Source organism: Esox lucius, chromosome 7, assembly GCF_011004845.1.
Source record: "Esox lucius isolate fEsoLuc1 chromosome 7, fEsoLuc1.pri, whole genome shotgun sequence".
In the NCBI taxonomy this organism is placed as follows: Eukaryota; Metazoa; Chordata; class Actinopteri; order Esociformes; family Esocidae; genus Esox; species Esox lucius.
The window spans coordinates 33,914,175-33,929,169 of NC_047575.1; the positions used below are offsets into that span (position 1 = coordinate 33,914,175).

Here is a 14,995-nt window from a genome sequence, read left to right on the forward strand (position 1 = left end):
TCGCTTCGCCACAATTTTTCTCCTCTAGAAACATTTTCTATTATCCCCAGAGTAATTCGATTCATTGTTCCAGTCTGCCCAGAGTAGTTCGATTCACGGTTCCAGTCTGGCCAGAGTAATTTGATTCACTGTTCCAGTCTGCCCATACTAAATGCAGAATTTATGAACAGAAAGGCATGGCTTGAAGGTATTAGTTCCAGGCAGACAATGCTGGATCCGTAGGTAAGCTAGTGGAGTAAAATCAATGTTTCCTTTTCTACACAATACTCTGCATGTGTGTCTTGAATAATTCAGAAATTATACCTAGTAACTGTTTGTTGTTCAGTAATACAGCTCATGAAAAAATTATAGTGGATATAAAAAGTATACACACCCCTGTTAAAATGCCAGGTTTCTGTGATGTAAAAAAATGAGACAAAGATAAATTGTTTTTTCACTTTTAATGTGACCTATAAAGTGAACAATTCAATTGAAAAACAAACTGAAATCTTCGAGGTGGAAAAATGAAAAATAAAAACCTAATAACCTGGTTGCACACACTCTTATAACTGGGGATGTGGCTGTGTTCAGAATTAACCAATCACATTCAAACTCATGTTAAATAGAAGTCATTACATACCTGCCATCATTTAAAGTGACTCTGATTAATCACAAATAAAGATCAGCTGTTCTTAGTTGCATCTCAGAGCAAAAGCCATGGTCCTCAGAGAGCTTCCAAAGCATCAGGGGGATCTCATTGTTGAAAGATATCAGTCAGGAGAAGGGTACAAAATAATTTCCAGAGCATTAGCTATACCATGGAACACAGTGAAGACAGTCATCATCAAGTGGAGAAAATATGGCACAACAGAGACTTTACCAAGAACTAGACCGTGGCCTTAGTCAGTGTGGAGGGAATTATGAACAGTTCCAAATACCAGCCAATTTTGGCACAAAACCTTCAGGCGTCCGTTAGAAAGCTGAAGATGAAGTGGGCGTTCACCTTTCAGCATGACAATGACCCAAAGCACACATCCAAATCCACAACAGCATGGCTTCATCAGAAGAAAATGAAAGTTTTGGAATGGCCCAGCCAGAGCCCAGACCTGAATCCAATTGAACATCTGTGGGGTGATCTGAAGAGGGGTGTGCATATGAGATGTCCTCGCAATCTGACAGATTTGGAGTGCTTTTGCAAAGAAGAGTGGGCAAATATTGCCACATCAAAATGTGCTCCTACCCAAAAAGACTGAGTGCTGTAATAAAATCAAAAGGTGCTTTAACAAAGTATTAGTTTAAGGGTGTGCACACTTATGCAACCAGGTAATTGTGAATGTTTTATTCCCCCCCCTCATTTGTTTTTCAATTAAATTGTTCACGTTATGGGTCAAATTAAAGGTGGAAAAATGTCTGACATGATTTATCTTTGTCTCATTCTTTTACATCACAAGAACATGACATTTTAACAGGGGTGTGTAGACTTTTTACATCCACTGCAAGAGACCACTGCACCTTTTTCTTTCCTTTCCAAAAAAGTTGAAGAGGAAGGTTTTGAGTGAGGAACAGAAGGGTTAAAATTAAGAGACCACTGCAAATTGAACGCTTCTGTTCCTCACTCAAAACGTTCCCTTTTCAACGTTTTTGGAAAGGAAAGAAAAAGGTGCAGTGGTCTCTTAATTTTTTCCAGAGTTATATAGCGGTTAGAGGCATTGACTTCTTAGATAGGAATCCCAAGCCGCCCCTTGTTTTGGTACTTACCACGGACTCCTGTGTGCAACTTCCTAGGGTCCCAACCTACCTAGAACCCTGGTCCTTTTGCCTTTATAACACACAGCCAACCATTTAAATGATAATGCAATGCCATTTGAAAATCTCATTGTAGCTATGAAATAAAATCATGTTCCAGAAATGAACAGAAAGTCATGGCTTAGTGGTTCCCTGAGGTTCTGTTGTGATGTTGTTAAATGCAGAGCTATAATCCACATATAGGGCCCATGCATATGTTTCCTTGATAATCAAGGTGTTGTAGGATAAGGTGCAGGCCCATGTTTACCCAATCATCCCCCACTGACACAGCTTACATTCATATCATGACACTTGGCTAGAATGTTGGAGATTGCCCAAAAGACATTGCAATTTCATTAAAATGCTTGTCTGTTTTGGTGTTATCAAGTCATTGTAATTACCAAAAACACATGTCTACTGGCTACTAGATATCTAGACTTGGCCCATGAATAGCTGCTCTTCAAGACCCCTCCATGGCTCACCATAGTCACTTCTACCCACAGGCCAGCAGAACTAAGCTTTCAAGTTTTTCTTTCCTGTAATTAAACAAGTACAGTGTTGTAATTAATTTAGAATGGTTACAGATATCTCCTGGATTTATACTGGTTCATCTATTATTGACTGTGTCTGTGTATTTGCAAAAGTTGGGGTTAAGATTAGGGTGTGTTTTGAAGTTTGTGAAAATAGTTTTTGAATTGGATTTATATTTATGTTTTTGATAAAAAAAATAATAATAATAGAAAATGTATAAATGCCATTAACAATTAGTTTGAAAAGGCTCATTTTCCAATTCCTTGCATTGGCATATTATTTAATAAGGTGCATTAATGCGTGATGGTTATCATTCCCCTTTGCCTGTATTGATTCCCCCCATTTCTCACGCTGTAATTGTGTGGGCCTCCTTTGATAGGGGAAAGCGATTGCCATTGCTTTATCTCTCCACTGGCTTTCGCCTTTGATGCAATTAGTCAGGCCTGAATGTTTTCTGGATGGGCAAAGGATAAGACTCACACAAAGTAGCACTAGTAATTACAGCAAAGACTGAGCATTGTGGCGGTTGCTTCATTGTGGTGTCTTCCTGTGAAATGGAAATTGAGGGACAACAACACCCGTAAACTCCATATAGCAGTGCTTTGTGGGAGCTTGGAGGGTGGCACTAAGAGGGCCCTAGAATGCAATTATCATCAAGAGAGGTGTGAGTCGATGGATGGGAAATTGCTGGCTGTATCTATGGCTTTATTGGCTTTCCTACTCCATGTTTATAATGGAATAGTGCAGTTATAGTGCCAGAGATATTCTCACAGTGTACAAGCAGCTAAATACATAAATTGTGAGCTTGACAGTTTATGTTGTGGGCCACTAAGCATTTGTCCCAATGATCTTGTCTACTGTTCAGACTGTTTGGTTTTCAGTTATTTTGCAGGCTGTTAAGTTGGACTTAGTGATACAGAAGCATGACTAGGCAAGCCAACAAAAACAAAGCTGGAGGAAAAGACATGGCCAGTGATGCAGCATCTTTTTTGTGCCAGTTTTAAGCTGTGTGACAATGTAGATGGCATAAGACCATTACCGGCCCCATTCAAGTCCCATTATCAACGTTGGCTCCTTTTTCTCCCTTCCCTGTCTGGCCCAAGGACAGGCCATGTTGCTGCTGCATGGTAAGCCCCTCCCACACGCCTGGTTAGAGAAGAACAGTGAAACTGGAACAGCCAGGCAAATATGGGATTTGGGAGGCCCGTAATGAGGGCAACCTTTTCTTTCCCTTCACCTCTTGTGCCCCATGACCCGGGCAGACTGGCACCTGACAATTGTTTTTAGATAAAACATTTCTGTTATTTCCCTCAATGCCCTGACCTGCTTATTTCCCACAGCTCCTTGGTTTCTATGGTAACGTTTTTGAGACTCCTACCCCCCACAGACACACCATCCACCTCCAACTGCCCGGTGTGTGCGTTAGTGTGTGTGAACGTCATTAGAGCTTCAGCAGTGTGTGTGTGGCGGGGGCGGGAGGGTTAATATTAAGCTTCAACAGCTGGCTGTTATAATGGAACCAGCCTAACTGGTTACCATACTCATATTACTGTAGTATTGCTACTATGGAGACTAAACACCGGTTGGAACTCCAGTCTTTCCACAAAGTGGCCCTGTTGGAGTTCTTTCAACCTGACCCCAAAGTTTCCAAACGTGTCCACTGGTGAGATGGGGAGTTGTTCTAAAGATGTGCCTTGCTGCTGAACTGTTTTTTCTTCAGCAAATAGGATTATCAGTAATTGAAAACATGAATCACTAACTTAACTTCAGAGCTTTAGAGCAGCATGCTTTTTTGATGAGTGGTTTTGAAGGGGGAGCAGAGTTCTCCACTGACATCTTGTTTCTCCCATTACTTCCAGATGAATAAATTACTTTGGAAAAAAATGTGTGGGTTAATGAAATGTTGCAGAGCCTGGATAGTTTGTGAGGAAAAGAAATGCTTTGTACATTAAGTAGACAAACTTGGCAGAGGTCGCTCGGCAGCAGGTGTCAGATCGCCTATTAGTTGTATAAAGACTTACTGGTGAACTAATATGGACACTGAGTAGTGTTTACTCATAATTAATGGAGATTACCAATTCAGATAAGTGGAGGCTCAGTCCATTTAGCAGTCCATTTAGCCTCCAGGGGGGAAACCTAAATGTAAAATTTAGAATGCATGAGGTTAGCATACATTAGAATCTCATTGCTATTTTTTCTCACTGAGCACCTGAAAACCTTGGGAAGTCACATACTGATACACACACTGCAACGGGGGCACAGCAAAGATGCAAGACAGGGAGAAAGAGTGCAGGCCCGTGGGCATTTTAACATAGCTCCACCCACAGCTCCACCCTTTGTACACTGCTCCATTACCGCTGACGAGCGACAGATGTGGAGGAGTGGAGCTGCCCCTGCTGGAATGTAGCCGTGCCCACCTCTCATGCCCGCCTCTCATGCCTGCCTCTCATGCCCACCTCAAATGCCCACCTCACATGCCCACCTCACATGCCCACCTCTCATGACCTCTCCCGGCACTCACTCTCCAAGGTTCTGAGCCCGAGTGACCTCGATCGGGGGGGTGTCGAGGATGCTCTGAGGACCGTGACCCCATAATACGCAGGCTTAGAGCCAGCCTATCATCTACCTCACCTAAGTTCATCTGTGGGGTGTGTGTGTGTGTTTGTAATTGTGTGTGTGGACAAAATGTGTATGTCTGTAGGTTTTTAAATGACTGCGTCTACACGGGATCTTGCCCATGCTCTTTGATCACTTCATCACTGGCTGTCTGGGGTGGCATTCTAAAGCACCGCCGTCTGAAAGCAGTGGCAAAGTCAATTATCTGTCATAAAAGTTTATTTCAGGGAGAATATTTGTATATTAAAGCAGCTTCAAAGTTCTTAAGCCTTTCTGTGATTTAGAAGACGTATCTGACTGGATGGCTCAATGTGGAATACTAAGAATGATCCTACACGCTTGTATAGAGTGAATTTGATGTCTCTGGTTTGTACGTCGATGCCTCCTGTCTTGTAGAGCTTGGTTGTTGATTTGAGTAGAAGAAATAAAACCTTGAGGCCTAAATATATCATAGTACTATGCACCCGATTGGCCAATTTAAGTGAAATCTGAAGAGACTGTTTTTGTCAGAGCTGATTCATAGGAAAACTATGAAATATGTTTTTTTTCATGATGAATCGATATGGCTGTGGGAAAATATGGTCAGTGCCCATTATGTGCAAAAACAGAAGGGTTTAATACAATGTGCAGGTTCACTGTGTTTATTTTCTGTCCAAAATGTTGTTACTTTTCTAGATGGGTCCAATCCAGGCAACTGTATATGTAATGATAGAAGGAAATGTACTGTATATCCTCAGCAAAGGCTAGTGTGCCCATTCTTCATGCTTATAACAAGCTATATTGTTATAAATCTTTTTGCTGTGATATACGGAGCACCATAGATAAGTTCAATTTGCACAGCCATTTTGAATTTGCATCTGATTCCTAATTTAAATGGAGCATACCCTGCTATGGTTTTGAAAGGGTTTTCATATTAACTGCATCATTATCCTAAGAATGGAGACACAGCTGTTTGACTGTAAGATTTTTGCAGTTTAACATTTCTCTTATTGAAATGTTATCTCAGTTCAAATGAACATAGCCGATCTTATTAATGTTTGATATGGAAATAAGGGGAGCTTATACTAGTTTAATCCATAAGATTATGGCTTTTACTTAAATTGGTCAAGCAACATTCAAGGGTAGTCCCAGGCTTGCTCTTTGCCCCAATTAAAATATATTTTGGGGGAACATTCCTGAACATTTCCATATTTTTCTTTAACTAAACTCTCCATTAAATTAATTGCTTGGTTTTGCAGCAAAATTCTACTGGTGCCTATGTGCCTGAACATCGGGGTAGAAATATGATTGGCAGCTGACAGTAGCAGTAGAAGCTGATATGTTTTGTAATTAAACGTATTGTTCTTCCACTTTGGTATGTTTTGTGTGCTACTTGTTTCCACTGTGCTCTCAACAAGGAAACAGCATGTAATGTCTTTTTGCAGTGTTGATGGCTGGAAAGGTACGAGGTTCAAAAACTCAACCCTGTTACCGTGCCTCCAAAAATAGTGCTTTTACCCACTTGGCCTGTAATACGTTTGGTTTGTTTTTCTCTTTGTCCTCAGAGATGAGGTTTGTGGTGAGGTTTTGCTTATGGCCTACTTGGTAAGAGAGGGAAAGGACCAGTTGTTGTTGTCCAAGCAAGGCAAACAGGATTTAGACAGCTCTGTTTCTACTGCCTCTACAAAGCCTTGATCGTGTTTTTTGCAGAATCTAGGATTGTTTTGCAAATATATCTTTGGTTTTCTCAAGTTTCAAAGAAAGTTATAGTTTGTGTATCGGTTAAGCCTTTGAAAGCAATACTTTGTCAGCCTCATTGTCTGGAACCTAAATAATATCCAAAAAGCATGTGAAACCTATGTGTAATTTACTATAGATACATATTTAAGAATGATTTTACTCCTGTAAGAATGGAGTCCCAACATCATTATGTATGAATACAACAACAAATGTATGAAGAGCAGTTGATTCAATAAGATGTCTATTTAAACCTCTTCCCCCAAAACAAATTAAACTGATAAAATTACCAATAAGGGTTGCTTCACCCACACTAGAAGCAAAATGTGACATTCAGGAAATGATTTGCTGTTTGATTTACTGCTTAGGTTTTACAAAAACACAAAAGCATCCTGTGTTCAGATCTTGTTGCACCATTGCAAACTTGTTACTGGAATACTGTTCAGTAATTCCTTTGGAGACATCCACACACATGTAGTAGGGTTAAGGTGCTGTTCCTTTTGGAGTTAACGCTCTATGTATCTCACCAAGTGGGAGGTATTCATCAGTAATTTGCCCAGCAGAAGAGAACAAACACCAGATGCTTCTTCTCGGTGGTACATCATCACCTAGCACCTGTGTACAGTACAATGAACAATTACTTTGCCCCTTTTCTGATTTCTGAGAAAGTGCACCTCAGTGAACAAATAGCAAAACATGTTCACCATAATTTTTTTTAAATGTAATTAACACAGTTATGTCACCCAATAGTCACCAAATAGAGTCCTTAAGCAAACAACACACTACCATCAGGCACTGATGTGTGCACATGTCTGAGCTGAAACAAAATAGCCTTTGCCATCTTTACCCATTTATCATAAACACTATGGATGTACAAGGTGTTTTGGGGCCTGTACAGACTGACCTTAATATCAACATCAGAGTTTTGTGGTCCAGAACAAATCTGAAACAATCTAAATGATGTTTCGATTTTGAATTAGGTTCACATTTGGTACTGTCTGGACAGTACTCCAGACTTAACAGGCCGTCCTCAAACATTTTTGTATATAAGCAAGAAGGGTACTAGTCAGGTAGGCCACCAAGAGCACAGAAAGGACAAAGATGACTTGAAATCTGCTGGAAAGTCTCTGTTGCCTTACAGGCTAAAGTTTAAGAAATTGCCCAGGTAACATTGCCCATTATTTTAAATCAGCCAATCAAACTCAAATATCAAATATTACAATAACGTATAACCTTTACTTGTTAGTTATCAGAAGGAAACAGGCAGGCAGCAGTTATCATGTTGTTTATAGCATCTGGCTTCTAACCAAAGGTTTGCTAGATTGAATCTCAAGTTGGCAAGTGGAAAAGTTTCTTTTTTTTCGCAGAACATTAAACTTACCTAAAATGTGTAAGTCATTAGGATGTCACTGTCTGGAAAATGCCAAAACACAGAAGTGTTATCTTTTAAATCGAATTAGCCAAGTTTTTTAATGTAACGGTTGAGGTCAGTGTTATGTTTTGTTTTCTCAAGTGTGCTCATATGTTTCATATTTGAGTCGAGGCTGCAGAAGAATGAAAAGAGCAGCTTTAACCTGGGCAGAGTGATTGTTCTCAGGGCTTAAATTAAACATTAAAATCATATAGATTATAACGCATTATACATAATTTACAACGTTTGAGTGGTGAGTTTGCTGTAACTCCTGACTGTTGAGCATTTCTGGAGTCTAAGATAGAGACTTGGTTACTGTGTACATTTCTATACACCAATAGTATAGATCAGGGGTACTCCAAATACTGTTTGAGATGATCCGGTCACAGAAATTATTCTGAATGTTCTAACATTTTAAACATTTTGAAATCCAGGTGGATACTGTTATTTACCAGTTTCACAAACCCTCACCTCGTAACCACTGGGACTCCAAACTAGGTGAACTGTTAACATCCCTATTGTTGGCAAATTCCCAGAATAATAAAAAAAAGGTCTAATATTAACAGTGAAATGAAAAATTGTGGTGACCAAGTATTTGGTTGCTTTTTTTTAAAGACAATTTTGAGCATTTGAAGAAAGTGCAAGGGTGCCAATAATGTTGGCCTCTACTGTGGGTGAAACACTGCCAACTCTAAATATCCGTTATGGCTGTTCTGGTTCTACTGTACTTTGGGGTTAGTGTGCTTTTACCGAAATGAGGCTGCAAATAAGAAAATCCGGATTTTTCAGTTCAATCCATTTATTGGCGTTCATGTTATGGGAATGTCAATCTTGGGAAATTCCTAATCTTAGGTTGATCAACTGCAGATGTTCTGTCAAGCTGTTAATGATAAGTGTGTTGTGCCTTGCCTCACTGTGCTATGCTCCTTTTTTATTCTTTGATAGGCCCTTTCCCCTTGACCACAGCTCTTTCAAGACATGCTCTATGTAAAGTGTAAAGAGTACTGAGACTATGTATAGAATGTTTGACTTTACTGTTCTGAGACCTGTTCTCGCTATGTTTTTTCCCTTCCAGCCTCCCTACAGGTGTCAATCACCCCAATGCAAGGAGAGATCAGCGTGGGAGAATCCAAATTCTTCTTCTGCAATGGTAGGTTTGCTACAGATATCATCACCTTCACAGCAAACCCCAACATAGCTACAGTATTTTGACAGCTTGATAAAGAAAGTAACACCAAATGATGTGCAGCTGCTATACCGGTTGCCATGGCTGTAGTAGCTTGGGTTTCCCAGGAGGCTTACCGGCAAATGTGGTCATAGGTTAGCATCCTGTTGTTGAATAGTAGAGAGGATAAGTACATCATTGAAAGATGAACACCTTTCACTTGTGGTCCAGTGGTGGAAAATAGTTGTTTACACAGAATCAGCAAAATACTGTTTGCCTCAATACTTCTTTATTCCAGTAAATATTTGAGGAAATGTTGCCCTTCTTTCAACCATTCCTAGTGAAGGTGTCTGAAAGTGTTAATTCCAGTACTTTTTCAGGAATAAAATGATCTAGGGAATGCTGGTCTAGATCATCAGTTTATGACTAGATTGAATAATTTGTTGAGAGTGAGGACGGGGAACTGTTGTGGGATTATCCATATAGTATATACATTGTGATGTTAAGTAGACCAATCTGTTAACCTTGGTGCTAAAAAAGGCTATAATGTATACCTCCGATGCAGCATCATCTCTCAAGGCGGCACATATCTCTCAGTTCTGCTGTTTTCCATACGAGTTGCTGTAGACACATAGAGTGCGCCCACACCCCGCTCACACACATCCATCCTGCCTCAATGTGTCCCTCAGTGGTCGGCGATGTGAAGGACATCGATTGGTACGCCCCTAACGGCGAGAAGCTCCTACCAAACAGACAGGACATCATTGTAAGCCGCAACGACGAGTCGTCGTCCACCCTCACCATCTACAACGCAGGCGTGGACAGTGCCGGCGTCTACAAGTGTGTGGCCAGAAACGGAGACCAGGAGTCTCAGAGCACCGTGAATGTGAAGATATTCCGTAAGTGCCCTCTCAGACGCCGTCCGTCTAGGTGACGTGCTTCAGTGCACTTTAGAGCTTCCTCACTAGATGACGTCCCGTCACTTTATTATTTATGCGCATTTTATAGTGTTATTTGTATGTATTTATTTGCATATTCGTTTATTGCACACATTTTTCTCTCACATACCATATTGTTCTGTGTTTAGATCTTCTATATTATGGATGTGTGTTTGTCCTAGCATCTTTACAGGTGTATCCAACATTATATCAGTACGAGCAGACCCCCAACTCTTTTTATTGAATGTGTTTAAAGTCAACTTTTGTCTTTTTCCGTAGCATTCTTGTATCTTAAATGCATTAAATAGGCATGTAGGATTTTTGCCAATAATATATCTGCAGTAAGTGACAGTGTTGAATGAGAGCCTACTGTTTTAAAAAATGTACTCACCAGAACTTCTTTTTGGTGCATTCAAACATTAAAAGCTACACATTTCTATTGGTCAATATCTATTGGTCAGCCGAAGGCACACAAGCTTCTGTTTTCACATGAAAAACCTCCCTTCCTTCCATCAGTATATGTGCGCTGGTGGCAGCTGTTAGACTGCTGGACCAACATAGGCCATTGATTTAGAAAATGTACTGTACAGTATATTGTTTGGAAAGTTTTATCGCTGATATGGACTTTGTTTTTCTCTCTAACAGAAAAGATAACCTTCAAGGACGCCCCTTCCCCGCAGGAGTTCAATGAAGGGGATGATGCTGACATCATCTGTGATGTTGTCAGTTCGCCTCCCGCCACCATCATCTGGAAGCACAAAGGCTCAAATATCCAAGTTGCAAAAGACGGTGAGGCTGAATGCGCGGGTTGCCCATTGCCTGAGTCGTTGGTTTTAGCCTGACTCACTCACTCTCTCCCAGAGAGCACAGCCCCGCTTTTTGTTCATTCAAGTGTTCCAATATAACGGAGAACATGAGAACAGGGTTTCTTCATCAAGAGGGGTGATTGTTGTCAGTTGTGAAAAGCTATTCGAAGATTTCATATGTATGTTATTGTCAAGTTGGATTCTCTCAGATGTTGTTTTTCTCTGGAATACCCCGTTTTAACCTTAAAGGACCCCTCCCTCTGCAGACCACTGGAAATCTCAGGGTGACCACACTGCTCGGGTGTGTGGCGTTTTTTTGGACCCTGGACAGGGATGTGTTTTTCACTGGAAACCGCTAATTGTAGCCTATACTGAAACCCAAACTGCTTATGTAAATACCATTTTCCACATTGCTCCAGTTAACCTTTTTTTTTTAATATACTGTATCAAAGCTGCACGTGCTTATGTCTCAAATTACCTTGCTTTTTCATGCTAATATTTATTTCACAGCTCATAGAGAGCTATTTAAAAGGTCGTATTTCAAAGCATTCACCAAATGCACATTCACTAAACCAGATCTGGCACCGCTTCAAAAGAGTATTAGATTGGCAACATGCTGTAGTTGCCATACAATATGTGTGCGCTGGCTGCCAGATGTTTTAACTTCACAAAAACCATCACTTAGTAGGGCTTGGTTAATATACTGTAATATAGAAAGTTATAGTAGTTGCTCAGACATGTTGGAAGTTAGCTTGCCATATCAGCATGCTGACACAACAATTATGTTTTACCAAATTCACTTTAGGATGGATATAAAGGATACAGAATATGACCTGTATCTGCTGTCATCTACACAGCAGGTTTAAGCACCATGTCATGGCAATGCTGTGTTTGGCATCTCAATATAATCTTTTAGTGAATAGTACTGAATAATTCTAGTACATATGAATGAATAGTAGATATTCTAGTTGATGGATGGTAAAGCTTTATTTTGATTAGTCTATGCAACAAAAATGACAGTTCAATTTATTTCTGGCCTATGTACCATTCTATTTCAATAATTATCACCCTCCACTTAGTTCCAGTTACCAAAAATAATTCCTGCTCTATTTCTACAACATTTCTGCTGGGAGGGGGCAAGAACAAGAGCATTCCTTTGTTACTAAAAGCATGCCTTCTGAAGTCACACTGTAAGTGTGCTTTTCTCATGTTTCCAACGTGTCACTCTTTAGTGATTGAATTTATTTTTCTTTCCGTTGCTAATAGTTCGATTTAAGATCCTGAGCAACAACCACCTCCAGATCCGAGGCATCAAGAAAACAGACGAAGGGCCGTATACCTGTGAGGCTCGTGTAATGACCAGGGGAGAGATAGACCTGAAGATCATTAAGGTCATCATCAACGGTGAGTATCCCCCCCTTCCCCCATACTATATTATGAACACTATTACAGAACCATGATAGGCAAATCAACAACTCTATATCATGCCTATTGCTCCATGTATTGCTCCTATCATACTCAGTAAGCAGGTATAATGTGTCCTATCTAACACTTGTTAAATGCATATTACAACCTTAGGACGTGTGATTACTCATGTACGTCCTCTGTGTCTTTGTATAATACTTGTCACATCTGTTTCTGTTTAAGTACTCCCTAGCATTCGAACCCGACAGTCAGAGGTCAACGCCACGGCGGACATTATGCAGTCGGCGATGCTGGCCTGTGATGCAGACGGCTTCCCTGAGCCCACAGTCACATGGGCCCGGTATGTCATGCCTGGCCTTTAATGAGCATTAACAAGTGGCTTGTTGTTTCTAATTTGGAAGATAAAAATGAGTCAGGCTATTTTGTATTTTTTTACTGGACAAAAGAAGGTACGCGTTATTTGAATATGAGGAGAATAATTCTGACCCCTACAGAGTTGCTGTAGAGCTTTTGTATCCCTTTTTATATCGTAAAACGAATAAGGAGACACAATCTAATCAGGGATGGATCTGCCGAAAAAAGAAAGCGGTGTAGGATGAAGTGAGGGGTATGAAGGGGGGCCAGCAGCTCCTATCATTTGCAGTTTATTTCCTGAGACACTGACGGGACTGTCATTTGGTATCCCTTGGAGACCACTTCAGGTTTGAAGCTCTTGCAGGCATACAGATGAGGGACTGGGGTCCATTTATATGTTTATTGTGAAGCATGGCCTGGGAGCTTATTTTAACATACAAAACAGCAAACACAAGACTAATCAGCTAATCAAAAATGGAAAAGACTGTGCAGAACAGAACAAAGTGTGGCATGCTAAGAGAAGGTCTTGAAATGATACTACAAAGACACTCAGAAATGGCTTCTCCAATAGTAATCTCAGATCACACTATGCCCTAGCAACAGTAGTAACAATGTGTCACAGGATGAAATGGTCATCAGGGCCTACGAAATAATGGCACACGTTCAATATAACCTTCTTCATTTATGTCGCCTTCACAACATTGTAGTAATGGCAGTTTCAGCTTCTTAAGACATTGACTCAAATCCATGTTTTACATTTAGAGTTCATGAAAAGGAGCCACTAAGAACAATTTTTTTATCACACAAACCTAATCCAGGTTTGATTTGCAAATGTTCCCTTTTGTTTTGTGTTATTGCGCCTCTGGGTTTAGAAACTCTGGAATTATCTTTGGTTACCTTTTGCGGTAAAGGGTTAGGGTTAGGGTTATTGCTTCATTGCACAACAGAAATCACAATCCATAACATATTTTCTTTACCAGCTGGACTGCTCTGAGATACTGCCTCCAAAACGATAAGATTATTTTTAGCATCCTATTGTAGAGGAACTATAGCCATCAGTGATGTGAACTCTTGTGTTTCTGCTTCTGTCCCCATAGTAACAACGTTGTCCTTGAATCGGACGATAAGTACACCCTGAACGACGACGGCTCAGAGTTGATAATAAAGGATGTCAAAAAGGTGGATGAAGGAGATTATACATGCATTGCCCGTAACAAGGCTGGGGAAAAAGAGGAGGAAGTCAGCTTGAATGTGTTCGGTAAGTACAACATTAGTCTTATTCAAAGTAGTGTAAGAATGTTTTGTTCTTGTACTTTTGAAAGATTGGGTAAAAGTTTACATTAAGTTGTCCACATGAATATGATACTTACAGAAATAATGATACTTACAGTAATAACTGCATTAATAATATAATATTACTTATATATTATTGCCGGACCGTGTAAGCGGATATGGCCTAGAAGAGTGAATGTCTCTTACTGACTGACTGACTACTCCTTGTTAAATAACATAGTGGTTAGAGACGTGGACTGTGGAACAACAGATTTCTGCGTTTGACTCCAATCACTGTCAAAACACATGATGCTTTAGGATTTGTTCAAGACAGACAAAAACTTTGCTGGCTACAACCGTCAGTAGCTACGTTATGGGAAGACTAAAATGAAACAGTTCTGATGGATATTAGGATTTGTTCAGGATAGGGAAACACATCACTTGACGAAAAAGTAAGTTATCATCACCTGTATTGATTGATACTGTATCAATGTCATTCACAAATGGCTAATTAGCTGTTAAAACGGCCAGTGACTAAATAGGATTTGTTCAGGATAGACACAAACTTTGCTGTCTACAACCTTCAGTGGCCACGTTATCGGAAGCCTAAAACAGAACTGTTTACTGTTATATTGCGACTATTTCTGGTGGATTTTCGAATTATGTCTTTGTTTAAGGATTAAGGATTTGTTCAGGATAGACAAACACTTCACAGGCTACACAATTCTCTTGTCTTTTCACTTTCACACCTATATTGATAGTTATTGTGTCATTGTCATTCACAAATGGCTAATAAGCTGTTAAAATGGCCAGAGGCAAAAGCCATACAGTTCATAGATGCTATTTGTGGTGGAAGTAAACTTCATAAGAAACGTTACTCAGTTTAACACAATGCTTAATGGTGTCTAGCGACACATTCAAACTTGCTATATATGCTATACCAACTCTGAGCAGATGTATTGCTCCCTGGCGTAGTGGTTAAAGACATGGCCTCATA

The 14,995-nt window shown here is 40.1% G+C and overlaps 1 protein-coding gene across 16 annotated transcripts in view; it reads left to right on the forward strand.

Annotated features, from left to right (window-relative positions):
* The window catches only part of ncam1a (neural cell adhesion molecule 1a), a 239,322-nt gene that overhangs the window by 160,025 nt on the left and 64,302 nt on the right, over nucleotides 1–14,995 (forward strand). For all 16 annotated transcript variants that reach the window (XM_010893513.5, XM_010893514.5, XM_010893515.5 and 13 more), the window contains exons 2-7: nucleotides 9,114–9,188; nucleotides 9,893–10,102; nucleotides 10,787–10,930; nucleotides 12,214–12,351; nucleotides 12,595–12,712; nucleotides 13,824–13,984. In XM_010893513.5, the coding sequence (XP_010891815.2) occupies nucleotides 9,114–9,188; nucleotides 9,893–10,102; nucleotides 10,787–10,930; nucleotides 12,214–12,351; nucleotides 12,595–12,712; nucleotides 13,824–13,984 (846 nt within the window). The remainder of the gene's footprint in view (nucleotides 1–9,113; nucleotides 9,189–9,892; nucleotides 10,103–10,786; nucleotides 10,931–12,213; nucleotides 12,352–12,594; nucleotides 12,713–13,823; nucleotides 13,985–14,995) is intronic.